The sequence below is a fragment of the Acomys minous genome (genome assembly GCF_964271855.1).
Source record: "Acomys minous genome assembly, chromosome: 18".
In the NCBI taxonomy this organism is placed as follows: domain Eukaryota; kingdom Metazoa; phylum Chordata; class Mammalia; order Rodentia; family Muridae; genus Acomys; species Acomys minous.
Window position 1 is genome coordinate 46,237,253 of NC_140501.1, and position 27,673 is coordinate 46,264,925.

Here is a 27,673-nt window from a genome sequence, read left to right on the forward strand (position 1 = left end):
TGTAGGTGAAGGGTTAACCTGCAGCCCAAACAAGCCCATTCCAGATCAAATACTGTTAGCCTTAAGGGGATGTAAGGTTTCTCCTTCAAAAGGCCCAATCATGTATCAAAAGATCCAGTTGATGGGATTTATACTAATTCCAGTCACAAAGAGCCTTTTCAGTAGCCTTAAGGATTCCATTTTGACCATGGGGACCCCAGCCAGAAAACAAGAACAATGGACTTGCTTGTCATGAGAGGATTTTTCAAAAATTGGACTCCTGGGTTTGGCCTTACAGATAAACCTCTTTATAGGGCCTTAAAGGGACCAGAAGGAGAGTAACCGGAATAAGTCCCTAAGATGGCATGGTCCCTAGACTTCCTCAAACAGCAGAGAAATCCAAATTATCCTGAGGGCTAAGTACAGCGGCTTACACGCCTCATCAGCTCTCTGAAACTCGTCCTGCCAGAGCCTTCCACTGAGTCACAGGTGGTAGTGTAAGCACCACAGCCTGTTCTTACAAACCCCAGGGCATGTGGTAAGCCCTGCCAGAGCATACGTGACATGACCTCGCTGCTGCCAGACCCTGACTCTGAGGCCTTTCCTCAGCAACATTCCTGTGACTTGCAGCGCTGGACTGTATGTGTGAGACTCTCTATGTCCTCAGCACAAGGCCATCTGGCTCATCATGTGGCAGGACATGGGTGTTAGTGACCCTCACGGAGGTCATAGGCTAGGAGTGAGACTTACTATTGATTTCATCTGTGCTCTTTCCATGTGACGCCATCTGTAGAGAAAGGGGCCTCTTCAACACCCATGAGACTTCTATTAAAGATACATGCCTCTGAGAGGTTGCCCCAACTCCAAGCCTCCTGGCTTCCAGCTCGGATGGTCGTTATTCACTGACAGACCCACCAGAAGGTCTCTGATGCTCCTCTGGATAGCAACCACGTGGATCAACAGACCAAACACAGCTTCCACTGAGGGCTGCCTTAGTTCCCAGTCATGCTCTCCCTTTTTTGCAGTACACCACTCAAGAGATGTAGCAGGCTTTAAAAAATATATTTATTTAATTATTATTGTATATATAGTGCTCTGTCTGCATGTACACCTGCAGGCCAGAAGAGGGCATCAGATCACACTATAGATGGTTGTGAGCCACCATGTGGTTGCTGGAAGTTGAACTCTGGAAGAGCAGTGATCTTAACTGCTGAGCCATCTCTCCAGCCCTGCAGCAGGCTTTAAATCAAGGCTTTGCAGCAACTCCTAAAGGATTATCTCTTTTTTTATGGAGCCCCCAAATAAGCTGTTGCTCTTGGATCTTCATAACGGAAAACCCTGAACAATTGTCCCCAGGTCACATTCCGGGGGCCGAAGCCCTCTTAGGTTTCTGTTGCTGTGATAAAACAATGACCAAGAACAAAGCTGGAGGAGGAAGAAAGGCCTTTCCACTATCGAGGAAAGGCCAGGCAGGAGCATGAGGCCGGACCTGAAGCAGAGCCCATGGAGGGGTGGGGTTCACTAGCTTGCCTGGCTGCCTCTCTTACACAGCCCAGGGCCACCTGCTCAGGGCCTGTTCTGCCAACGCTGGGCTTAGCTCTCCCATACCAACTAGCAATTAAGGAAATACCCCCACAGACATGCCCACAGGTCGATCTGATGGCAGCACATCCTCAATTGAGAGGCCTTCTTCCCCCCCCCCCCATATGTCTAGGTTTGTGTCCAGTGGGCAATAACCATGACACCTTGCAAACTCTAACTGAGCCTTTTTCCACAGGCATAAGAGTTTTTTAGATCTATGTTCCATTTCCAAAGCTTCACCCACCACAGCTCTTTATACAAGGGACCCCACAAGGGTTGTAGTGGATACCGCCACTGGGGTATCCTTCCCATCCACAGCAGACACAGCCTCGGAGGTGACCACTGTCCTCATGGGATACGTTATTCCATGCCTCAGCTTCCTGTAATCACTCCAGGCTAATTATGGTCAGGCCTTCATTTTTAATATCATTCAGGAAGTGAGGGAGGCTTTCAATATTAACATAGCCTGACCCCCCAATACCCTCAACCTTCCCAGAAGGTGAAAAAGACTAACCTAACCCTTTACGGAATCTCTCAGTAAGCTCATGCTTGGAACTCCATGGTCTTCTTGGGCCACTTTTATGATTATGTATTATTCCCAAGACTATAACCACAGCCCCTTCCAAGTCCTTTATGGTAGGCCCTTCCTCCAAACAGACCTCTCACTAGATTCAGAGACTCACCATCTGTCTGTCACTAGGACAGACAAGGCTGGGTACAGCCCAGGAGAAGGACAGCCCTAAACCTGTACCCACCTTTCCTCACATCAACTCGGGAGACTAGGTCTATCTCAAAGCCCTCCCACATAGGGTTGGCATAGCTCAGTGGGTGAGGTGCAAGCCTGGGGCATAGATTCAGATATCCCAGCATCCACATATAGATCCAGGCCCGGTGGTCCATGTCTGTAATCCCAGCACTGAGAGCAGAGGCAGGAGGATCCTCGGGGCTCACTGGCCAGCCAGTTTAACTAAAATGGTGAGCTCCTACTTCACTGAGAGAGCTCATCTTAAAAAAGAGGTGAAAAAGCAATTGAGGCCAATATCCTGACATCAAACTCTGGCCTCCATATGAGTCAGCATGGGCATGCACACGTACACACATAAACACACCCTTCTGCAACTAACAAGTTAATTCAGACAGTACAGTGTTCCTTACTTCCTGGGATTCAGGGGATGTTGTTTTTATTTTATTATTACTATAGTCTCACAGAGGGCCTACCCATTGATAGAGATCGGTTTTACACACAGTATTCTATTGCCAGCGGAGTACTAGGAATTGAGCCTGGGCCCTCCAGTATAAGCCTAGCGGAGGAAAATGAGACCTCAAGTCTAACTTGACCTAGTTTCTCACATTTCCAGAGAAAGAATAAGGGTGATTCAAAAAAAAATTCAACCAATAGGTTAACTTCAGATATACAAGAAACATGAAAAACTAAGGTGATACAACTCTCTGAAAATTACTATTCTAATAGGAATGGCTTCCAGTGCCGGTGAATTAAGTGAAATCCCAGACAAAGAATTCAAGTGACTATAAGGATGCTCAGATAAGTCAAAGAAAACACCAATTCCAAGATTAATGCCAGAACATAAACAGTCTAAAGCAGCAAGTCAATAAAGGATATAAAAGTAGAATTCAATAAATATAAATACAGGGGGGATAAAAGCCAAACTACAGTGTTAGGTGAAACTATCCATAAAGCCTCACCAATAGACTGGATCAAGAAGACAGAATATCAGGCCTTGAAGGCAGAGGGACTGGAACACTACCGCAGTGAGGACAACAAATGAATAAGTCTGAGGAGAGGCTGGGGAGATGGCTCGGGAGCCAGCACTGGTTGCTCTTCAGAGGATCCAGGTTCACTTCTCAGCACCCACATGGCAGCTCACGACCGTCTGTAACACTACTCCCACTGATACCTTCTCTGTTCTCTTCAGGCGTCAGGCATACATATGGGCACAGACATACCTGCAGGCAAAACGCTTATGTACATAAAAGTTTTACTTATTTGAGGTAAGCTCTCTATGCAGTCCTGGCTATTCTGGAACTTGCTATGAAGACCAGGCAGGCCTTGAATTCACAGAGACACACTTGCCTCTACCTTCTAAGTGTTGAGATTAAGGGCACACACCACCACAAGCAGCCAAAATATTTTAAGAGTTTATTTTTAAGAAGCAAGAAGAAAACATTCAAGATCTATAAGATCAATGCTACCAATCATGAACATGAACACAGAAGAACGTAAAAATAGATAAATAACTTAGGGCCTGGAGAGGTCAGTGGTTAAGAGCACTGGTTGCTCTTCACAGGACCTGGGTTTAATTCAAGTACCCACATGGCAGCTCACAATTGTCTATTAACTTTCAGTTCCTGGGGATCCAATGCCCTCTTCTGGCCTCTGTAGGCACCAAGCAAACATACGGTACATACATGCAGGCAAAACACCCATGCAGGCAAAACACCCATACACATAAAATAAAATAACATTTTGTTTTGTTTGGCTTGTTTTATTCAAGGCAGGGTTTCTTTGTGTAGCCCTAGCTGTCCTGGAACTCACTCTGTAGACCAGCTGGCCTCTAACTCAGAGATCCACCTGCCTCTGCCTCCCAAGTGCTAGGATTAAAAGAGTGCACCACTACCACACAGCTGAATAATCACAGAAAATTTCTCAAATTTAGGCAAAGTGATGCCCACCTAGGTACAGAATATATTTATATCATTAAATAGACAAGACCAGAAAAGAACTTACCAAGGTTATACTTAAAACATCTTATTACATAAGAGATTGAGATGAGAAAATGGATATAAATAAGAAAGGAAGAGGTTACAATATCTTTATTTGAAGAAGATTTGATTCTATACATAAGAAATAGGAAAAAAAAAAAGGGGCCAGGTGAGATGGCACACACCTGTAACCTCAGCACTCGAGGAGGCAGAGGCAGGTGGATCTCCGTGAGTTCAAGGCTAGCCTGGTCTACAAAGGGAGCCCAGGATAGCCTTCAGAGAAATCCTGTCTTGCAGAAAAACAAAACCATCCACTAGTGTGCTGGGTAATTTTATGTTAACTTGACAGAGATTAGAGTCATCTGAGAAGAGGGAACTGCAATTGAGCAAGTCTCCACAATACTGGGCTATACGTGAGCTGGGCACCTGTAATCCCAGCACTCAGGGAGGCAGAGGTAGGCCAGTCTCTGAGTTTGAGACTAGCCTGGTCTACAAAGCGAGCCCAGGACAGCCAAAGCTACACAAAGAAATCTTGTCTCAAAATACAAACAAAACAAAACAAAAGACTAAACTGTAAGCAAGCCTGTGGGTCATTTTCTTGCTTAGAGATTGATGGGAAGGCCCAGCCCACTGTGGTTGTGGCCATCCCTGGACTGGTGGCCCTGGGTTCTATAAGACAGCAGGCTGAGCAAACCAGTAAGCAGCACCCCTCCATGGCCTCTGCATCAGCTCCTGCCTTCAGGTTCCTGCCCTGTTTGAGTTCCTGTCCTGACTTCCTTCGATGATGAACAGTGAGTGATGTAGAAGTGTAGGCCAAATAAACCCTTTTCTCTCCAACTTGCTTTCAGTCATGGCATTTCATCACAGCAACAGGGATCCCAGCTAGAACTAGAAAATGCTGTGGAACTTATAAACACTTTAGCGAAGAAGTGAGAGGATACAAAGTTAGAATATTAAAATCAGTAGCTTTCTTACATATCAGTAACAAACGTGCTGAGGGAACAGTCATGCTCACAATTGCCAAATGTGTACACAAAAATAAAGTACCTAATTAAAGAAGAGAAAGGCCTCCATTGTAGAAATATGCAAACACCAAAGAAACTGAGAAGCAGAAGATGGAAAGCCATCCCATGTTCAAGGACTCGAACAGCCAACATGAAAATGGCTATACTGCTATTTGGTGGTCTTCAATGAAATCTTCAGGATCTTTAATATTCAATGAGATCTCCATCAAAACGCCAACGTCATTCTTCTTCACCAAAAACCAGAGAACAATCTTCAGACTCATGCAGAAGCATCGGGGAGTTCTTGTAAGATTGTGTCTATTAGCTGCATCACAAGCTTCACCATGAAAGTCTCAGCATCTGGATCGCCAGTATGTGAGCAGAAGAAGGATGGCACCTCCCAATGTGCCAACCAAATGAGGAGGAGCTCACAAGGCCTCAACCCTATGCAGAGAAGGACAGGCACCTGAGGGCAGCTGAGAGCGGCAGGGCTGGGCTTCTCCAGGGAAGAGCACATTAGGTGGCTGTTCAGGGCCAAGTGGCCATCCCTGAAAACACAATACAGATAACATTGAACAGGCCGGTTCTATTTAAGAATATTTATGTATATGAGTATATATATGCATGCAATAGCGAGTAGTGGAAAAGGAGCCTATGAATTTGAAGGAGAGCAGGGAGGAGCATATGGAAGGACTTAGAAGAAAGGGAAAAGAGAAATGGTGTAATTAAATATAATCTCTAAACATTCTTAAAATTCAAAAATGACCTTAGATAGCCACCGCAGTCCAGGACAAAAAGAATACTATATGTATAGCCATATCTGATTTCCAGATATACTATAAAGCCACAATAATAAAGCCAGGATTGCATTAGTATAAAAACAGGTATGTAGGTCAACAGAAACTAATAAAAAATACAAACCCACACAACTATACCTGATTTTGTCAAGATGCCAAAAAATATATGTTGGAGGGAGGAAAAACCACCTTCAACAAATACTGATGGCAAAATTAGATAGCTATATGGAAAAAAAATGAAACTAGGCCCTAATCTTTCATCATGTACACAGATCAACTCCAATTGGATCAAAGTCCTGTAAGACCTGAAATTCTGAAACTGTTAGTGTTTAGTTAGGGTTTCTATGGCTGCGATGAAACACCATGACCAAAAAGCAAGTCGGGGAGAAAAGGGTTTATTTGGCTTATACGCTTATATCACTGTTCATCCTGGAAGGAAATCAGAACAGGAATTCCAACAGGGCAGGAACCTGGAGGCAGGAGCTGATGCAGAGGCCGTGGAGGAGTGCTGCTTACTGGCTTGCTCCCCGTGGCTTGCTCAGCCTGTTTCTTTTAGAACCCAGGACCACCAGCTCAGGGATGGAGCCACCAACAACAGGCTGGGCCCTCCTCCATCAATCACTAAGAAAATGCTCTACAGCTGGATCTTAATGGAGGCATTTTATTAAATCTGGTTTCCTCCTCCCAAATGACTTTAGCTGTGTCAAATTGACTAAGTCTATTCGTTACAACTGACCTCTTATTAACTTGATATATGAACACATCACTGTTAAGCCACAACCTTTCCATTTTCATTCACCCCCAAGATCTTACATTAAAAACATAACTCTAAAAGTTCCATAATCTTTACAATTCAAGCACGTTAAAATTTTGCTCCCTTTAAAATACTCAGTATTTTTAAAAATTCCAAAACCTACCAGGTGGTGGTGGCACACACCTTTAATCCCACTCAGGAGGCAGAGGTAGGTGGATTGCTGTGAGTCTGAGGCCGGTCTGGTCTCCAAAGTGAGTCCAGGACAGCCAAGGCCACACAGAGAAACCCTGTCTTGAAAAAATTTCTTTCAAAATCTCTTTTAAAAATTCAAAATCTCTCTACTGTGGACCCCTGTAAAAAAAAATCTAAACTAATTCAAATATTCTCTTACTTCAGAAGGAAAGAGCCACGGCACAGCCACAATCAGAGCAAAGTAAAACGAACTCACAACAGTGTAAGTAACACACTGTCCAGTGTCTGGGATCCAGTCACAATCTCCTGGGCTCCTCAAAGAGACTTGGGTCGCTTCTCCAGTGCCACCTTCCTTGGCACCAGTTTGTCCTCTAAGCTCCTGCAGGCTCCGCACCATCACTGCCGCTGGCTTTGGAGGTCTTCCCATGGTACTGGCATCCGTCTCCAAAACTCTGACATCTTCTGCTGCAACTGGGCTCCAATTTCACCAACAGCCTCTCCTTGGCACTCTTCGTGGTACCAGGCCTCACATCCTCTGCATGGCCTCCTCAGCCTTGAACCTTCCACCGCCACGGAGGCTGCACCTTCACCAGTGGCCTTTCCTGGCTTCTCAGAGTGCCTAGTCTCGGCTTCGTCCCATGATCCCCCGCACACCTTCAAAACCAGCACCACCTAGTGACTTGTCCACAGCCAAGTTTGGGTGCCAGTTGGCCACCTCTGGAACACAGCTTCTGCGTGCTGACTCTTCAGAAAACACTTCCCAGATTTCACCTCAGTGATGCTGCTCTCTTCCTAACCACTGCTAATCTCTCAGCTCCAGCTGACCAGCATCGAATATTCCAGCAAAGCAAAGGTTTCACTTCAGTAGTTCTGGTAACTTTTAATCACAGCTGATGCTCCAGCCTCAGATTCTTAATCCTAAATAACAAATGGCCCTGATGGAGTCTTTAAACTTCCCTCTGGAATTTCACAATGCAAGCCTCCATCTTCTGCATTGTCCTCAGCATTCCTGTTTTCCGAGCTCCCACAGAACAGCTCGCCCAGGCACTGAACGCTCAATACCTATTCTTGAACAAAATCCCAAAGTCCTTCCACAACATGGTCAGGTTTGTCACAGCAATACCTCACTCTGGTACCAACTTGTCCTAGTTAGGTTCTCTATTGCTGTGATGAAACACCATGATCAAAAAGCAAGTTGGGGAGGAAAGGGTTTATTTGGCTTACACTTCTGTATCACTGCTCATCACCAAAAGAAGTCAGGAAAAAAACTCAAACAGGGCAGGAACCTGGAGGCAGGAGCTGATGCAGAGGCCATAGAAGGGTGCTGTTTCCTGGCTTGCTTACTCACAATGATTTGCTCAGCCTGCTTTCTTAAAGAAACCAAGACTGCCAGCCCTGGGATGGTACCACCCACAATGGGGCGGGGCCTCTCCCATCAATCACTAATTAAGACAATGTCCCACAGGTTTGCCTACAGCCTGATCTTATGGAGGCATTTTCTTTTTGTTGTTGTTGTTTTTTTTGTTTTGTTTTGTTTTTGTTTTTGTTTTTTTTTCACAAGACAAGGTTTCTCTGTGTAGTCTTGGCTGTCCTGGACCCACTTTGTAGACCAGGCTGGTCTGGAACTCACAGCAATCCCCCTGCCTATGTTTCCCAGACTGCTGAAATTACAGGCGTGTGCAACTGAGTCCAGCTAATGAAGACATTTTCTTGAGGTTTCTCTCAGATTGTTGTAACCTGCTTAGAACTGTAGGTTAACACCTGCTTTTGACTTTAGCATAAGAGGAGACACTTGGTTTTTAAATCTCTGTTTTGATCATAAGGTGAAATTAAGTTGAGGGTTTCAGGCTCTGCTTGCCTGGGAGACTGAATAGCCTTTTACTTACAATTCAATACTTGTTGATGTTCAGCTTGAATTGATGATATATACTCTACTTTAACAAAACCACAATACTATGTTTCCTTCGTCTGGAACGGTGGGGAACTGGAAAGTCCCCAAGACTATATCCTAGCCAATCAGCTTAAAATGCCCTGTCTAGCCACCTGGGTACAATGTATTCTTACACATTCTTGAATAAGGCAGTTCTTGCACTGCAAGGAGATGACTTTAGCTTGTGTCAAGCTAACATAAAACTATCCAGTACAGTTTCAGAAAAAAAATTAATATAGACATAGACCAAGGCTTTTAAAATGAGAGTACTGTTACTTATGAAATAAGGCCAACAATTGATAAATGGGATGTCATGAAACGAAAAGCTTCAGCATATCAAAAGAAGCAGTTAAGGAAGTAAATAGCCTAAAGAATGGGAGAAAAATCCTTATTAGCTAGACATCTGACAGATTAGGATCTAGACTATATGAAGAATGAAAACACTGAACAATAAGAAACCAAGCAATCCAGTCAGTAAATGGGACAATAAAGTAAGACTGTTCTAAAAAGATGAAACACAAGTGTTCAATAAACAGATTTAAAAACATTCCATTTCACAAGCTATCAGAGACATGCAAATCAAAAGTACATTGCTTTATGTTTAATAATAAGATATAAGATATAAGGAATAAGATGCCAGACAAGAGATATTAGATTACATGAGGTTTATTAAGTGAACATGGGGAGAGAAGGAAAAGGGGGAGGAGGGGTACCCCAGAGAGAGAGAGACAGACAGACAGAGAGACAGACAGACAGAGAGAAAGGCAGAGATAGGAAGAGAGAGATAAGAGAGGGAGGGGTGAGGTAGCTCTGTCCTTTTATACACTGTGCACGGCCATGTCCCTGTGCTAGGTAGGCAATGACCTCAAGCTGATCCACTTTCCCAATAGCTATAACTTTTGTTGTGCTGCCTCCAGAAGGGCGTCTCTTATAGTTTAGGCATTTCTCACCCCAACCCCCAATCTAGTCATAAACAGAACAGAAACTTGGTCTAATCTGCCTAGTTGTTGGATTTGCTCATAAATAGACTCCATGTTGATACATGTGATGGTTCCCCAAGCCTACCTATGGCCATAAACTACCTGGTTAGTTCCTCTGTACATTACTTGAGATTATCGTGCACCAGCTAGTCCACAGTTAGATATGATGGGGAGAGGGGGAGGTCCATGGTACATAAGAGGCCAAAGGCAACAGCCCAACCCCACAAAAAACAAAGTGCAGCCCTTGGGCTGACCTTTCACAGGGTGCCTGGACACCATCTTAGGTTACCAAATGCTGTCCTTCTGAAACCCCAGTGCTGATATCCTAGTGAGGTTCATAAAATAAATAAGATAGGCACATTTTTTGTTTGTTTGTTCGTCTGTTTTTTGAGACAGGGTTTCTCTGTGTAGCCTTGGCTGTCCTGGAACTCACTCTGTAGAACAGGCTAGCCTTGAATTTATAGAGATCTGCCTGCCTCTGCCTTCCAAGTGCTGAGATTAAAGACATACGCTACCATGGCCCACCTAGATAGGTATGCTTTTTATACTATTTTTGTCAGTCTCTGTAGAGACATCATGACCAAGACAACTCTTTTTTATTTTTTTAAGATTTATTTATTCTGTATACCGGCAAGCCAGAAGAGAGCATTAGATCACATTATAAATGGTTGTGAGCCACTTGTGGGTGCTGGGCATTAAACTCAGGACCTTTGGAAGAGCAGTCAGTTTCCTTAACCTCCGAGCCGTCTCTCCAGCTGGCGGCTTGCTTACAGTTTCAGAGGCTTAGTCCTGTTATCATTACGGTAGGGAGCATGGCAATATGCATGGTGCTGGAGCAGTAGCCAGAGCCACATCCTAATCTTCAGGCAGAGATGGCGGGGGTGGGGGGATAGAGTTGGGGGGGCAGGGGGTGAGGGGAGGGTGGGGAGGCTCTTGAAACCTCAGAGCCAGACTCTCATGACATACTTCCTCCATCAATGCCACAGCTCCTAATCCTTCTAATTCTTTCAGACAGTTTCACTCTCTGGTGAATAAGCATTCAAATATATGAGCCTATGGAGTCATTTTTTATTCAAAACACCACAGTCCTCTAAGGAGAAAGCTGAGTGCTTGTGAAAAAAACTCCAAGAAAATAAGACAAGTGTCTTATGATATCAGTTTCTTAAAAAGAAAGAAAAGAAAAAGAAAAAGAGGAACTGTTCTTGGAGTGTGTTTTGTGCTCCTCCCAGGTGTGGCAGAGAGGAGTGAGGTTACTTCAGAACACTCATTATTGCTTGCTGCTGTTATTCAATTGAATGTTCATATGCCCCTGTGGAAAAACATGTTTCTCCCATGTGTGGCTTGTCCACTACATGCAGCTGGTCCTTATACACTTTACTCACGTGACTCCTCTCAACCCTCGGAGTATAAGTTGCCTGATGCTCCGAATGAAGCTGACTATTGCATGAGACTTCAGTCAGCCTCGCTTATCGGCTCCTTTCTCCCAGGTCCCGCCGCATCTCGAGCGGTTGCAGCTGGATAACAATGCAAAGATCTTTTTTTTTCTCCAACTGAGCATCTCTCCAGGCCTCTTCCTTTTTTGCTCCAAACAGCACTCACATAACCATTTAGCAGTGGGAGAGACCACTGGCATTCTGATAAATATAACTTTCGTAGTTCTGCCTGAAACTAAGTGAGACTCCACTTTCATCTCTGGTCGTTCAAACCCCGGCTTGCCAAATCCCTTACAATCATCCCACTTTTGAGCATCCTCTGTGTAGTGTTGAGTAATTTCCTGATATGACGCCCCTCAGACCTTCCATTACCACCTATTGACAGGATATAACTGGATTAGGTAACACAAAGGAACAAGATACAAGTTTCTGTGTGGTTCCAACTGTAGCTAGCCTTCCCAAACAAGTGATAGGACTGCCACGCTGGATGGCCAGATTTCTCATCTTCCAGTGTTTTCACAATTTAGACTTCTTTCCAAGGAAGGCATTCTTACTTCCAAGCCCTCATGTCACAAAAACAAAATTCCAGGACTGGCTGTGTTAGAGTGCTTCAGTCTGCCTACTTGTGATGTCATTGCTTACCTGCCATGTGGGCGTGGCCCTGCCCAGGGCCATATGAAGGAATAGACTCTCTTCATGGTCTCTACTCTCTCTCTTCTTCTTACTGGCCCTGTCTCTGTCTCTGTCTCTCTCTCTAGGGCACCCCTTCCCCTTTTCCTTCTCCCCCCATGTTCATTTAATAAACTCCTCTACAACATATCTGCTGCCTGGTACCTTATTATACCTCATTACCTCATGTCTTACATGTAAATATAAAAGTCTGAAATTCCCCCATTCTGGAGTGCTAGCCACGACCAACCTGTTGCTGGAACAGGCAGCACTGGCCTAGTCTATTCTCAGAGGACTCCTTCGGCCCATGGGAATCTCAGTAATAAATATCAGAAATCTCTCTCTTGTACGCTGCCTGGAAGGCCACAGTGGCATCTCCAGAGGCACAGCACCACAGTCCTAGCTCCTTTGCAGGAGTGACCTTCCCAAACTGCAGAGTCCCAGGCAGCCTTAATGACTGGAGGCACCTGAGTTAGTTCCTTCAATTCAGTCTGTGCTGCTGGGTCACTCACTACCTATGGAAAGGAAGACAGAAAAAAATCTTTCTCAAAATAAGCCAAAACACCCAAGAGCCCAAATCAACGTTTAGTGCAGTGCTCGGGTGGGACAGCTCCTAGACAGCTTACCAAAATGGGTTGAGAAGACCGATGAGCTCCTATAGGCCCGTTCCTGCTCTTTTTAAGTGCACTTTGTATCACTGGTCCCTGCTTACTTAACCTTCTGTTACAATCGTATCTGAAGGGCTGGGATGATAGCGCATTAAGCTCCAAATGGTACTTACTGTCTGAGAGTTCTCAGCCATCAACTCCAATGCCTGCCTCCCACCACCGAGGGCTTCTCAGCCTTCAAAAATTTCACGCAGTCCAGCCTCCAACCTCCTACAATAATCATTATCTTCCCCACCTATAACATATGGCTTGAGCCTTTTGCCTGATGGTACTATGACCCCATAACACATCAGCAATGCCAACCAGCTCCGCGCCCATCACCCCCTCTCAACTCTGAGGTTCCAAAACTTTAAAAAAAAAAAAAAAAAAAAAGGCTAATTCCTGATGAATCCCTGACATCTTACCTTAAAAGACCAGTCTGGAAAGCAGACAAATGTATATAATATATACATTGTGAAATGTATACAACATAGACAATTTGGTACCTTTTATCTATTAAAATCTCTTCCCTCTCAAATGGTCCACTGTTGTGGAAGTTTTGGTTTATGATATGTAAACATGTTTTTTTTTTCTTTTAATCCCAGGTATGGGATACGGGGGCTGTCCACAGCTGAGAACTACCTCATGAGAGGGCTAGTGACCTTGTCAGCTGGGAACTGCCTTATGCAGGGGTGTGGTCTTTGCCAATGGGAATAAATGCCAGACCCAGCGAGGGACTGGGGTCTCCTAGAAGGAAGGCAGTACCTGGTTGCTGTTGAGGCAGTGTGATGAGACAAAGTCAGAGACAGCCTGAAACGAAAACAGGTATTGGCCCAAAGAACCAGATGACCCTAAACAGCAGGAACGGGCTAAAGAGGAATACACCCCCTTTCCTGTAGAGGACTGTTAATTCAGAACATGGCTGTTCTGGCAAGAGATCACATCTAAAGATCTAGGTCTGTATGATCCAGATGAAATACAGACACGCCTTTAATCCAGGAGACAGAAGCAAATAGATTGGAGTTTCAAGGCCAAGATGGAATAGAGCAAGTATCAGGCAAAGAAAAGCTTAGAAAAAATAAACAAAGGAAAAAAGAAAAGAAACGCTTAGGTCTAGACATGGTGGTACGTGCCTTTAATCCCAAGAGAAGGTAAAGTTAGTAAAAGGAAGCACCCATATTTGAAAGTGATGTCTAATTGAGGGGCAGAAAAGATGGCAAATCAAAATATTTGACAGAATAGGATACATCCAACTCTCAAAAGAAGAGAGAGGCAGTTTTTACCAGGATAGTAATAGAGAGATGGGTTGCAGAGAGAAAACTCAGGTGAAGACAGAATGAACTCAAAAATGAGAAGCCAGAAAATTAGAGCAGATTGCAGAGTTAGTTTGAGGCCAAGCAGAGCAATTTCAGGCCGATAGAGAAGCCAGATTAAATAAGTCAGCTGGGAGAAGAGTTTGAGCCAGAACAGCTGAGTGGAAACAGCCAGCCCAGAGCTCAGAAAGCACAAGTAAGGGTGAGCTTGTTAAGCAGTAAGTCTCCGAGGCTGAACACATTCAAGGCCTAGGTTAGATTGTATGGAGGCTAGAAGCTTCCAGGACCAGGCCTAGGTTAGCAGAAGGCGGCAGTTAGCCTCCCAGACAACAATTGAGCCAGGAGGATAAAAGTTACTTTAACACCTTTCCCGCAACCTTCTTTCTCTCCTACCCGGTATTGGAATGTTGGAAGGGATTGAGGTGAAGAAGAGAGAAAGAGATATAAGAAACCAAAATAAAAATAGATTTTTGAATGATGCCAACAGCCCACCAAGATAAAATAGGTAACTTAGCTACTCTAACAGGATCCCAGTGTCTTTCGGGGAAGCACTTCATACTCTCCCCCTTACCCTCCCCCACCCCCCCCACCCCCACCCCCCTGTATTTCTGTCCACAGCATGTATTCTTTACTAAAACCTTTGTGCCAACTCCTGTCCAGTAATTCTTTTACCCTTCCATCTTGGGCTCACTGTTCCCGGCACCATTGTTTCACCTCTAGAGAGAATGGGGGAAAGAGAATAAGGACAGAAATGAGAAGTTTTGATGGTACTCCCTTGAGAAGGAGCTGTGTGCCCTGGATTCCCAAGGGCTATCGTACCCAGGACAAAGGGTTGAGCCACCCTGGAGAGATTTGGGAATCTAGGACAAGGAGCATTGGATGGGCACCCAAGGTCGCAAAATCCCTTGAGGGTAGGGAAGAAGCAGAAACCAAGTAACAGCAAAGAGGAGGAAAAAAAAAAGATTTATTCCCTGTGGGCACACTGAGAAGAGGTCTAGGGACACCCCCACCTGGTCCAGATGTGAGGCTTAGGCTTATACAGAGGGCAGAAGGAACGCACAGTAGCAGCCCTGGTTTAGCTGGTCCCACTCATCACTGCCTGGACTCCAGTCTCCACTGTAAGATGGCCTGACAGTTGTCAGATGGTGTGACCTCTTTCGGGGAGATGGGTTCCTGCTCTACTGCGATCTATTTTCCTTCTTCTGGCATGGGATTCCAAGGGAAATTCCTATTTCTTTGGGGGTTCACTACTTAATAGTTTGACATTAAGCTATTAAACAGTGAACTATTAAAGGAAGGGGCGTAAGTGTGACTTTAGAGCGCCTTCATTGTTTCCAGGGGAGAAGGCCCAACCAGTCAAAGTACTGGCTGCACAAGCCTGGCAGCCAAAGTCCATCTCCGGCTCCCACGCGGCAGCTGGATGTGGCAGCACAGATTTGTGACCACAGAAGTCCTATGGTAAGATGGACACCGAGACACAAGAACTGCCAGAAGCTCACAGGAAAGCCAGCCTGGAGCGCACAGTTCAGCGGCACAAACAAGAGCCACCTGGCCTTATCTTAACCTAAACACATGCACACGCACGCACTTGCGTGCACACACACACACACACACATGCAGGCGCGCACTCACTCATTCACACACCATTCCTTCCAGGATAGTTACAGACTTTTGCATCATCTTGCTGTAAGTAAATTTTATTCTCAATGTTCATACTTACTTCAGAAAACCTAGGGAAACCTAGAAAGGCTTATGGTGTCCTTAGAGCTGTGTAGACAAGCACAGAGGGCCAGCAGGTATACGAAGTATGAGCCCTAGATAGGACAGAGGTTCTTTCCGGCCCTTGTGAAGAGTCCGTGCCAGAATTCAAGACCCTGTGGAGAGAAACACACCACAGCTCCAGTGACCAGAGTAGTTCTCAAAAGAATAAACGTGAATGGCCAATAGATACTTGAAAAAGTGCTCCCACATTCTCAGCCATCAGGAAAACGTGCATTAAAACTGCTTTGAATTTCCATCTCACTGTGGTCAGACACTGTCCTCAAAAAATTCAAACGACAAAATGCTAGCAAGGATGTGGGGAAATAGGAAAGCCTAAGCATTAGCAGCGAGAACGGAAACTGGTGCAGTCTCTTTGGAAATCAGAGCGACTTTCCTCAAAAGCTCCAAATAGTGACCATGTGACCTTCTCTTGGTTGTCATAGCAACGGTGACTAAGTAGAATAGGTGTAGTATTGCTCTTTCCTTTCTCCATGTGGACTATGCTGGGGGCATTATGTTAGCTATCCCTTAGAGATTTGGTATAACCAAGCACCATCTGGTCCTCGGAGATTCCTATTTGGAGACTCTGACTACATCAATCGCACTGCTCTTTATGAAAAGCGTTGATACTTTGTGCTGTTTCTTGTTTGGTTGTTTGTTTCCATTTCATTACTTTCTGTCCCATTTTGTATCCTTTCCTTTTTATTGTTGTTGTTTATTATTTTGAGACAGGTTTTGGTGTGTGTGTGTGTTTGTGTGTGTGTGTGTGTGTGTGTGTGTGTGTGTGTGTGTGTGTGTGTGTGTAGCCTTGGCTGTCCTGGAGCTCACTTTGTAGACTAGGCTGGCCTCGAACTCAGAGATCCACCTGCCTCTGCCTCCCAAGTGCTGGGATTAAAGGCGTGCGCCACCACTGTCCGGCTGTTTATATCCTTTCTCTATCTGCTGCTTTGGAGTTTTGCTTGCTCTTCCTAAAACCTTTAGTTGCATGATTAGATAATTTATTTGTGATATCTCTGATTTTTAAAAATTGTACGTGTGAAGACATGTTATGACACGGCATGTGTGAGGGCCAAAGGGCAACACTCAGGAGCTGGTTTTCTTCTGCCACCTTGTGAGAGTCAGGGATCAAATTCAAATCATCAGGCCTGACACAAGAGCTTAGACCCACTGAGCCATCTCCTCGCTCCTGATTAAAAAAAAAAACAAATAGCACAAACACACAAATTTTTTTCCCATAATTGCCTTGGCTGTGTCTCAGAGGTACTAGTAATTTTTCATTTCATTTCATTTGATTCTAGGAGTTTTTTTTTTTTCAATTGCTTCCTTGATTCCTAAATAATCCCATAGGTTATTCGGGAGTATGTTGTGTGGGGCTGGAGAGCTGGCTCAGCAGGTCAGAGCATGGGTTGCTCTTCCAGAGGACGCAGGTTCAGCACCTGGATAGAAACTCCAGTTCCAGAGGATCTGCTGCCCTCTTCTGGCCTCTGTGGTCACCAGTTACACATGTAATACACATGCATACATGCAGGCAAAACATTCACACGGAAGATAAAGATAAATAAGCCTTGTATTTTAAAAAGAGTCCGTGGCTCAATCCCCAAGTGTTTTCAAACTTTCTGTAGTTTGTTGTTGTTGGTTTCTCGTTCTATTTCTCCGAGCTGTGATAGTAGGCCAGCTTATCAGTTACCAGAATCGCTGAGCCAGCTTGTTTTCGGTGTCCACTTGCTTTCTGAGTTGACAGTGAGCATCTCTGCCAGGGAAGTACGCTTCTTAGAAACAGCAGAGTTGGATCCTATTGGCTCTTCTATCTAATGAGCTGATCTGTATCTTTATTTGGAGAGCTAAGAATAGTTATACTTAGGTCTATTACTGAGAAATTTTGGCTAAGTTTATTTTGGGGGTTCCCCCCCCCCCCAGGCTGCTTAGGTTCGTTATTTTCCCTCCATTACAGGTGATCGTTTTGCTGGTTCACTGTGCTGGGCATGATGACTTCGCCCTTAGGTCCCTCAGTCATGTGTCTCTTTGGTGAAGTGTACTGTCCGTGTTCTGTGATCACAGTATCTCTCTACAGTGATCTTTTGTGTGTCTCACTGACTCGTGTTCTCAAGTGTCATCCAAAATGAATGCTTGTGCTCAGCTCACTTTCTCAGCCTTACACACTCCCGGATTCTATCCCAGGGAACAGTGCGGTCCACAGAAGACAGGTTTGCCTACCTGTCAACTTAACCAAGATAATCCCCAGAGGCATGCATTTAATTAATTCTGCACAGACCCACGTGTCAGCTGGTGATAAGTGTTGGAAGAAAGGAGAGAAGGGGGATACAGGTCATTTGGGGGACATGTGCATTCTAGTTTGATTTAAACTTATGACTTGGATACAGTAGATTCCATACTAAGCTACACAGACTTGTGATGTGGGTTTTGAGTTACACAGAGCTTCAAAACTAAATGCAGGGACTGCCAAGAGCAAAGAGGAAAGAGAAAGCAGATGAGTTCAAGCACAGAAGACCAGCCAGGAATAGTTAGTCAGAACAAGGCGGAAATGAAGGGATGAGTCTCTTTCCCGAGTCCGCCCCTTGAGGAACGCCAGGTGAAGGGAGGAGAATTTGGAAAGCATTGTCTTATATCCTAACTTGTCAGACACTTTCAAGAAAATAACAGAAGACTCACCCCTAACTCGTTGCTAGGAATATTCTTAGGTTAAGTGCAAAATGTGGAATGAGACTGGACAACGAGCTGGTGGAAACTGGTTTGGGAAGAACAGACTGGCCTGGGGAGGTAGCCCAGTGGCAGACTTCTTGCCTTGCACACTCAAGTCCCTACGTTCAATTCCCGGTAGAACATAAAAACAAAACAACATCATAGACCACAGAAGTATGGAAAATAAACATATAAACTGTCATTAAAACATGGACATAGAGCCAGGGGCAGTGGTGCACACCTGTAACCCCAGCAATAGGGAGGGCAGAGGCAGGTGGATCTCTGTGAGTTCGAGGCCAGCCTGGTCTTACAAGGCAAGTCCAGGACAGCCAAAGCTACACAGAGAAACCCTCTCTGGAAAAAAGAAAAAACCAAAATCAAGGACATGGTAAAACAGGACTGTCTTAGTTAGGGTTTCTATTGCTGCAATGAAACACTGTGGCCAAAAAGAAAATTGGGGAGGAAAGGGTTTGTTTGATTTACACTTCCATGTCACTGTTCATCACTGAAGAAAGTCAGGAAAAGAACTCAGAGGAGGATCCTGGAGGCAGGAGCTGATGCAGAGGCCATGGAGGGGTGCTGCTTACTGGCTTGCTCCTCAGAGCTTGCTCAGCCTGCTTTGTTATAGAGCCCAGGACCACCAGCCCATAGATAACACCACACACAATGGTTGGGCCTTCCTCCATCAATCACTAATTAAGAAAATGCCCAACAGGCCTGTGCAGAGCAGGCAGATCTCTGAGTTCGAGGCCAGAGTAGTCTACAGAGTAAGTTCCAGGACAACCAGGGCTACACAAAGAAACTCTGTCTTAATGAGAGGGAGGGAGGGAGGGAGAGGGAGGGAGGGAGGGAGGGAGAGAGAGAGAGAGAGAGAGAGAGAGAGAGAGAGAGAGAGAGAGAAGGAGGAGGAGGAGAAGGAGGAGGAGGAGGAGGAGGAGGAGGAGGAGGAGGAGGAGGAGGAGGAGGAGGGTGTGAGTATGAGAGTGCCCTCAGCCAGATGTAATGGAGGCATTTTCTCAATTGAGGTCCCTTCCTTTCAGATAACTCTAGCTTATGTCAAGCTGACACAAAACTAACCAGTACAATGACAAGAGAAAAGTTTCTATGTTAAGCCAGGAAGGAGATGGGGCTCTGAGCCTCTCTCTCAGGATCCAGAGCTACAGTAACAGCAGGCGCACCTTGTTTAATTACTTGTGACTACGCAGCAGGGCTCATGCTGTGTGGATTCTCAGGTTAGACTGTGCATCACCTAAGCAGGGTAGTTTTCACTTCTTTTACCTCTTATTTTGAGGAAGTTTGGTTGGGTTAACTTAGTGTGTGGGGACAGGACACGGAGAGATCAGAGGCTAACTTGCTGGAGCAGGTTCTCCTCTTCCACAGTGTTGGTTCTGGGGGTCAAAGTCGGGTCATCAGGCTTGGTGGCCAATCCTTTTATCTGCTACACCATCTTCCCACCTCTCTCCCCTCTCAAATGTCACTTTACCTTTCACACTCAGCCATTTGTACCCCATGTGACTCATGCTACCCTTTACACACAGCACATGGTTTGCAGGAAAAGTCATTGTCTTGTGATACAATGTAACTACTCAGCTGCTATTTTACTATACTAGTGTAAAGGAGAGCAGTTTTCTTCAAATGTTCTTTTTACTTATTTATTTATAGGAGAGCAGTTTTTTTTTCAAATGTTCTCTTTACTCAATTATTTATTTATAGGAGAGCAGTTTTCTTCAAATGTTCTTTTTACTTGCTTATTTATTTATTTATTGGAGAAGAGTTTTCTTCAAATGTTCTTCTTAATTCATTTATAGGAAAACAATTTTATTCAAAGTTCTATTTACTTATTTATTTATTTGACAGCAGTTTTATTCAAATGTTCTATTTATTTAATACATGAATGCTCTGTCTGTGTATACACCTAGGTGCCAGAAAAAGGGCATTAGATCCTTTATAGATGGTTGTGAGCCATCATGTGAGTGCTGGGATTGAACTCAGGACCTCTGAAAGAGCAGCCAGTGCTCTTAACTGCTGAGCCACCTCATCATCCAAATGTTCTTCGTGGTGCCCTTACATGTGGGACATTTTCTGGGAGCCAGGGATGCTGCGGTAAGGCTCTTTACCTTGGCTTCACGCTTCTCTGGAATGACGTTCCTCTGCAGTCATTCCTGCATGCAGAGACAAGCCCATGCTCACTCCAACTCTCCAAAGCACAGCGAAGACTAGACTGCAGGAGAGAACCACAGTTTACTGGGGACTTCGTAAAGTAAAACAGAATTACAATAAAATAATGGAAAACGTGAAAGCAGCAGCTAAAGGTGAGTTTATCTAAGTAGGACAGTCTGCTCTCTTCGCCTGTCACCTCCTCTTAGTCCCCAAGGTCTTACTCTGTTTTAAAAGCAACCTACTCTCTTGAACATGGACGTCCATTGCTATGACCGTTGTCCAACTCCAAACTCTACTAGACGCAGTGACAGGAAGCATCTGTCTTCCCATCGCCCAGTGCAAGGCTGCTCTCCTCAAAAAACTCGCAATCTTCCTAGATACACTCCTACGCCAGGAACTTCTGACAGCAAGCAGGCACTTCGCTTTGCACTGCCTCGGTCCTCCTCACCGGCTGAGTACTTCATCACTTTTCCTTTCTGCAAGTTCTATTTTGGCTTTTTTTTTAAAAGCTAGATATACTGAGGCTTAATGCAGACGCAGCAACTCCACTCCTTTTATAATAAACTCCTCCGAATTAAAACAGCCACGTTATTACCATCATAGGCTACATGCAGACACTTCCATGTCCCAGGAAAACCTCTCCTGGTCTTTTGTAGTTGACCTCTCCCTGTAATCTAAGCCTCAGGCAAACACTGATGTACTGGCTGTGGCAAAGGTGTGGTTTATTTCAGATAACCCTCTAAGTGGACTTAGCCAGCTTCTGTATCTAATACTTTTACATAGTGTGGTGCAACTGAGATTTGCCTGCGCAGTTGATGGTACCAATGTGGTGTTCCTTGTTTCTCATTTATTCATGTGCCACAGTTAATTTGTTTGCTCTCACTTATGAATGTACCACAGAGCAACACCTTGATAATTGTAAATAAAGCCACTGTAGAATTTCCACACTTATCACTGCATTAACATAAACTTCCGTTTGTCTCAAACAACTATCCAGCAGCAGGATCACCGAGTCGTGTCACAAGAATGCACTTGCTTTTTATGAAACACAATATGTTTTCCAAAGTGTTTGTTTCATTTTTCCTACCAAACCCTAAGGGAATACAGCTCAACAACTCCCTATACTGTCAGAGCAGTAATTCTGTGGGGTTTCACGCGGGGTTTTACTTTCACCATCAAATATACTTATCCACCACCAAAATCCCGAAAAATCACAAGAGTGCAACTAGAAAAAGCAGTTAACCTTATTTCCTCTTTTAGAAGGCTTTTACCTTCATTCATCCCTTCCTCATCACCATGTCTATATGGTTTACTGTGCCTCCATGTCCAAGTGTTTATACATATACATATATACCATAGGCTGCAATTCATATATGAGGAAGAATATGCCGCTTTTTTCTTTCTGACATTGTGTGACCTTGCTTAACACTATACATTGCAAGTCTTTCCAGTTTCTTCTGCAAACTTTTCAATTTTATTTTTCTTCAGAGCTGAATAGAATCCATGTTAATGTATTTACCAAACGTCCATTATCTATTCATTTATTGATGGAAAACTAGGATGGTTCCATTCCCTTGTTATAGAGCATATAGAAACAAGGGTACAAATATCTCTGTGATGGGCACACAGTTCTCTGGGTATATGTCAAGGCGTGAATCAACTAGATTGTATAGCAATTCTACATTTACTTTTTTGAGAAACTGTCAAACTTATGCACATAATGTCTGTAACCGTTTTTACCCCTCCAACAGTGAATAAGGGTTCCTCCCTCTCACAGCCTCTCCAACATCTGTGGTCAGAACTCCTGATGGCAGGCATTCTGAATAGGGTGAGATAGGATCTCAAAGAACTTTTCGTGTGTATTTCCCTGATAGTCAACACTTTCAAAAATAATGATTGTGCCTCTCTTGCTTTAAACTGTCTACTAGAACTTGGCTAAGCTAATTGTTATTGTAAATTTCTAATGGATGACCTAGGATTTAAAATAAGTACCCACCTAGAAATACGTGTGCAAATATAATAATTAACCTATCAAAGAGATAAAGCTGTCACTGGAAGCAGGACTAAAGAGGACAGTGTTCTTGTTCAGAGTTTTTTGTGCTACTGAGTTTCTAAAATTATTCACACATTACTTTAGTAAAAATAAAACCATACTTTTAAAGCAAACTTGCCTATCCAGAGACTTAACATGTCAAGCTTAGTTACAGCTGACTTCTCCAAGAGTTTTTGCTTTTATATTTCATTTTTCATTGGCGTATATTTTTATCTGATGTAGTATGTTTTTCTCTAAAATACGTACTTTATCCTAGCGGAATTTATGAATTAGTCTTATTTACTTCTCCGAATCATCTTTCTGTTAAATGAGTAATTTACATGGGTTGTTTCTACACGATCTACCTACCAAGCAACAGCTGAGTTCTGAGATGTAACACTCACAAAAAGCACTAAGCTCGGCTTCAGCGGGCTTCCGTAAACTGAAGGTGGGCTTGGAGCAGAACGTCACTTCCGGGTGTAGCCAAGCGCTATGGCCGCTGACGCGGAGCGGAGGCGGCGGCCGGGGGTTGGAGTTGGCGTGGTGGTGGTCAGCTGCGAGCATCCTCGCTGCGTCCTGCTGGGGAAGAGGAAAGGGTCGTTTGGAGCCGGCAGCTTCCAGCTTCCTGGGGGCCATTTGGAATTCGGGTGAGCAAATCAACCTCGGGAAAGCGGAAGTTACGCGGGTAGCAGCAGTCCGCACGACACATGCGTCCGTGTCACGCGCGTCAGTGCGCAGTTACGTTCCGTGTGTTCCCTACGGACCCGGGGGTCCTCCGGGATCGCGCCAGGAGGGGGCGCTGTGCCGGCACCCGCACCCCCTCAGTCCTCGCTCCGCCCTCTTCTGGCTGCACGTGGAAGTTGTTTGTGTTTCTTGGTGTTTACAAAGAAAGTGGATGTAATGAAAAAAACGGGGACTCTTCCCTTTGCCCTGTGAAACTTAGATAATATCGGAGTGTTGTGAGACAGGCTCCGCCGCTTCTGTGTGGAGTATGTGTCAGACCTACAAAGGAGGGAGAGCAGCTAAGGCAGTTTCTACACCCGCGCCATGAAACCCTGGCCTTGTGCTCGCAAGTGTGTTCTAAAAATAACAGATAAAACTATCCAAAACAGCCAGATCTAGTGTGGTTTCCTTTGGTAATGTATAGTAATATAAAACACTTGGAAGGTGAAGTCTCAAGCCTCCCTACGCCGTATCCAACATGTACCATACTAGATTTTCTTGGCAGTTTAAAAGGAAATCCTAGCTCCCTATTACAGTAATTATCAGCCATTGTTATGCTTTCTTTCTTTCTATCTATCTATCTATCTATCTATCTATCTATCTATCGTCTCTGTATCTATCTATCTATCCATCCATCCATCCATCCATCCATCCATCTAATCTATCAACTATTTGAGACAGGGTCTCATTGTGTAGCCCTGACTGTCCTAGAACTCAGATCTGCCTGCCTCAGCTTCCCGAGTGTTGGGATTTTGGCATGCCTTATTTAATGGGATGTGCCTCTCACTGGCTTCCGTTACACAGAAGGGAAATAGTCCTCTACCAGGCTGAACATGTACAACTTCCTTCCTCTTGAAGGTAACCTCTACTTCCCTGTGTGGCCTGGGAGCACAGTCATCACAGGACTAGCCTACTGCAAGCAAGCCCCAGAAGTAGATCACATATTTTTCTGTTGCCTCATGGCCTCAAATTTGAGGCTTAAATTGGAACTCTGAAGCACAGGGAAGGCATTTAATGCACTTCCGAAACATAACAACCCATGAGAAAATTAATGTTTCCCTTTTCCTTGGGTAGAGTTGACTCGGAAGTCTGGTTGTTTTTGTTGACAGTGTGTACCCTTGGCTGTCCTGGAACTCACCCTGTAGGTTAGGCTGGCCTAGAACAGAGATCCACCTGCCTCTGCCTCCCAAGTGCTAGGATTAAAGGTGTGCGCCCCCCACCGCCCAGAGAAAGCCCAGGTTATTACCTGACACAGTAAATTGCCCCCTGGCTGCTTAGTCTATCTCCAGGCCTGGGAGTTGATGCTGGTGGTGAAATGCTGGGGTTTGCCTGATATAAAGCTATTTGGGTCTTCAAACCACTAACTATAGAATATGTATAATACCAACATGGAGGTTTGTTTTCTTTTAAATCATAATTACTGTTGCTTTTCCTTTATACTACAACCAACTACAACTTTCCAACCAAGAATCTCACGTCACATGTGTACCGACCAGACTGTTTCTTTTCCCAGGGAGACCTGGGAAGAGTGTGCACAGAGGGAGACGTGGGAAGAGGCTGCACTTCGCCTGAAAAACGTGCGCTTTGCCTCCGTGGTAAACTCTTTTGTTGAGGAGGAGGATTACCATTATGTCACCATACTCATGAAAGGGGAGGTGGACACGACTGGGGATTCAGAGCCAAGGAATATGGAACCTGAAAAAAATGAAAGTAAGACAATACACAATAATGTGATTTTCTTGAGAGAAACCTAGTTGGGAGGAGAATCGTTGCCATACGAAGAGAACTGGATTCTCTGTCTGCCCTCCAGAATTCCCAGTGTTGGCGCTCGGAGTGGTGACACATGCCTTCGATTCCAGCACTTGGAGGGTAGAGACAGGCAGATCTCTGTGATTTGGGGGCCAGCCTGGTCTACAAATAAAGTTCCAGGCTAGCCAAGGCTACAAACAAAGATGTAGTCTCAAAGAGAGACAAAAAAGTAAAACAAAAAAACAACAACAAAAAACCCCCACCTGTTTTGAAATTCTGACTTAGGGTGATGGTGACAGGAGATGGGGCCTCTGGGATGTGATCTGGTCAGGAGGGCAAAGCCCTCCTGTGACAAAAGGGAAGCAGATCCCTTTGGCTTGGATTTCCTAGGTTTTAGCCCATGGACCTGGGCTTTGTTGATTCTGGGCCCCTAGTGAGATGGAATGTCATGGAAGAGCTGTAATAGAGGCTTCTCGCCTCACAGCCTCCCTGCAGGACTGAGGCAGAGTGATACAGGCCAGCGGTAGCCTTCAGAGCTGCATCCCCAGTGACCCTGTACACAGTCCACGCCTCCTAAAGTTTCTATCGCTTCCCGAAATAGCAGCATCCCTGGCAGCAGCAGCAGCAAAGGCAGCGGTGGCAGCAGCTTGGGATCCACTGTTTACCCTGAGCCTGTCTGGAGTACTGTGTATTCAAGCCTAGCAGCCCACAACTGCAACTGATGCTCACAGGAAAGAGACCCCAGAAAGATCCTCACTACTTCCTCCATGTGAGGCTACAGAGGGAGAGTGGCTTCCCATGAGCCAGGAAAGGGGCTATGACCAGACATCATGTCTTGCCAGCATTGTCATCTGAGGCTTCCAACCTGCAGAAATCACTGAAATAAATGCCCTTGCACTGCAAGCCGTCCTGGTACAGCAGCACAGAGTATAAGTGTGAAAGCGCGCAGATCCTGAGGCATGTAAAATAGACCGCCTGGGCTTGTGTGATGGTTCCTGTACTGTTCTTGTAATTGAGGGCACAGTGAAAGTCATGATCTAAACGACTCCATGGGTAGAAAGAAAGGCTTATTTGGAGGAATTGAAAGCTGCCATGGCAGGGGTGGGGGTGAGGGTTGGGGGTTGGGGGACACAACACAGAGTACCAAAAGGTGGGGAACGCCTTGGCAGTCGTAAAGAAACAGGGCTGCGATTGGAGGGCATCTGTCAGGTGGAACAGCCTAGAAGTTTAGAGTCTGGGTGGGCTGTTGGGGGGGGGGGTGTGCAAGCTTGGGGACTTGCTATGTGCTACAGGTACGTGTTAATAGGGAACTAGATGCCCCATTTGTTTGAGCTATAGAGGCAGAGAAGGGACACAGTGGCTCTTCCTGACAGAAACGCCCGTCACCAAGACTTTCAGCTACCAGCAATCCTTCTGTTTGCCCTGTGAGAGCCCAGCCTGTCAGTGGCCCTGTTTTGGAGGTCCACGTTGGATCTAACAGTTCTCTGTGACCCTGGCCAAGTTACTTAATGGTGGGGTATCTTTTCTCATCTGTGCGAAGAGTACACTTTGGATTTCAGGTAGACTGAATGCTTTAATACATGAGACCCTGTCTACAAACAAACAAACAAACCCAGCCTAATGTTTCATGGTCGCCTCTCCCTAAGCTCTTCATTCTAAATGTAGGTTCTATTTGTTCAGAGAAGCTAGCCCAGACATCGCCCTTGGTTGGCTTGGGGTCACCTGTAAGTTCAGCTGGTTTTGTTTTGTTTTGTTGAATACGTTAATAGGTTGGCTCACCAAATGAAAGCTCCCTGCTCTGCCACCTGTGTGCACTGATCGCCTCTCTTTCTCTTCTAGGCTGGGAGTGGATTCCTTGGGAAGCATTTCCTCCCTTAGACCAGCTTTTCTGGGCTCTCCGTTGTTTAAAAGAACAAGGCTATGATCCATTTAAAGAGGACCTGAGCCACCTGGAAGGGTACAGGGGAGAGCACCTCGAAAAGAACAAGAAGATTCCTTGATTAAAAACAAAAAAGCTTTAGTAAAGATTCTGTGCACAAGCCCCTGGTGCTCTCTTCCTGTGTGTACTGTCGCCAGCTCACCCTGCTGCACAGGTGCCACCTGAAGCGCCTCATCCTTTACTTTAGGGTCTTGTTCTTTTACCAGTCTGCCTGTTTCTCATGGGTTAATTTTTGGTCAGAGCAAAACCAAGGAGGACAGGGAGGAACACTGGCTGCTGGATTAAAGGCGTGCACCACGACACCTGGCCATTTAGTGCCTGTCATCATGTCAGTTTTCTGGAATGTTCTGTTTTGGTACTGAAGGTTGAACCGAGAGCTTTACATGTGATGTACCAGTGCCGTAACAGACGGAATGCAAAGGCCAACAAAGCTGGCTTCCTACTGTCAGGTCAGACACCGAGGAGACACTTTCTCCACTGGTGGATTTTTGTTTACAAGAAAACGTGCTAACATGCATTTGATTTTTATTATGTGATCAATAAACTTTACTTGTTTTAAATTTCTAGTGTTAAATATCATTTCATAAAAGCTTATAAAAAGCTCTGTGG

General features: G+C 45.0%; 1 protein-coding gene and 1 long non-coding RNA gene across 3 annotated transcripts; one reads left to right on the forward strand and one right to left on the reverse strand.

The window, feature by feature from the left end:
- Positions 1 to 3,712: 3,712 nt before the first annotated feature.
- Positions 3,713 to 23,196, reverse strand: LOC311589300. Of its 2 annotated transcripts, XR_014776493.1 has the most exons (4): positions 23,058 to 23,196; positions 20,579 to 20,682; positions 15,721 to 15,874; positions 3,713 to 5,833 (listed from the first exon to the last, which is right to left on the reverse strand). It is a non-coding gene; the product is annotated as an uncharacterized lncRNA (long non-coding RNA). The 2 variants fall into 2 exon arrangements; XR_014776492.1 differs by lacking the exon at positions 15,721 to 15,874.
- Positions 23,055 to 27,624, forward strand: NUDT15 (nudix hydrolase 15). The gene is made up of 3 exons (XM_084767608.1): positions 23,055 to 23,300; positions 24,890 to 25,086; positions 26,965 to 27,624. Exons 1-3 carry the CDS (start codon positions 23,146 to 23,148, stop codon positions 27,123 to 27,125), a joined length of 513 nt encoding a protein of 170 aa, XP_084623734.1. The 5' UTR covers positions 23,055 to 23,145; the 3' UTR covers positions 27,126 to 27,624.
- Positions 27,625 to 27,673: the final 49 nt, after the last annotated feature.

What these genes read in the sequence shown, in the direction of transcription:
- NUDT15 (XM_084767608.1), top strand. Translation starts at nt 23,146, where the DNA reads ATGGCCGCTGACGCGGAGCGGAGGCGGCGGCCGGGGGTTGGAGTTGGC. An exon ending in GGGGGCCATTTGGAATTCGG is followed by an intron (nt 23,301 to 24,889) that starts GTGAGCAAATCA and finishes TTCTTTTCCCAG; the next exon opens with GGAGACCTGGGAAGAGTGTG. An exon ending in GGAACCTGAAAAAAATGAAA is followed by an intron (nt 25,087 to 26,964) that starts GTAAGACAATAC and finishes TTTCTCTTCTAG; the next exon opens with GCTGGGAGTGGATTCCTTGG.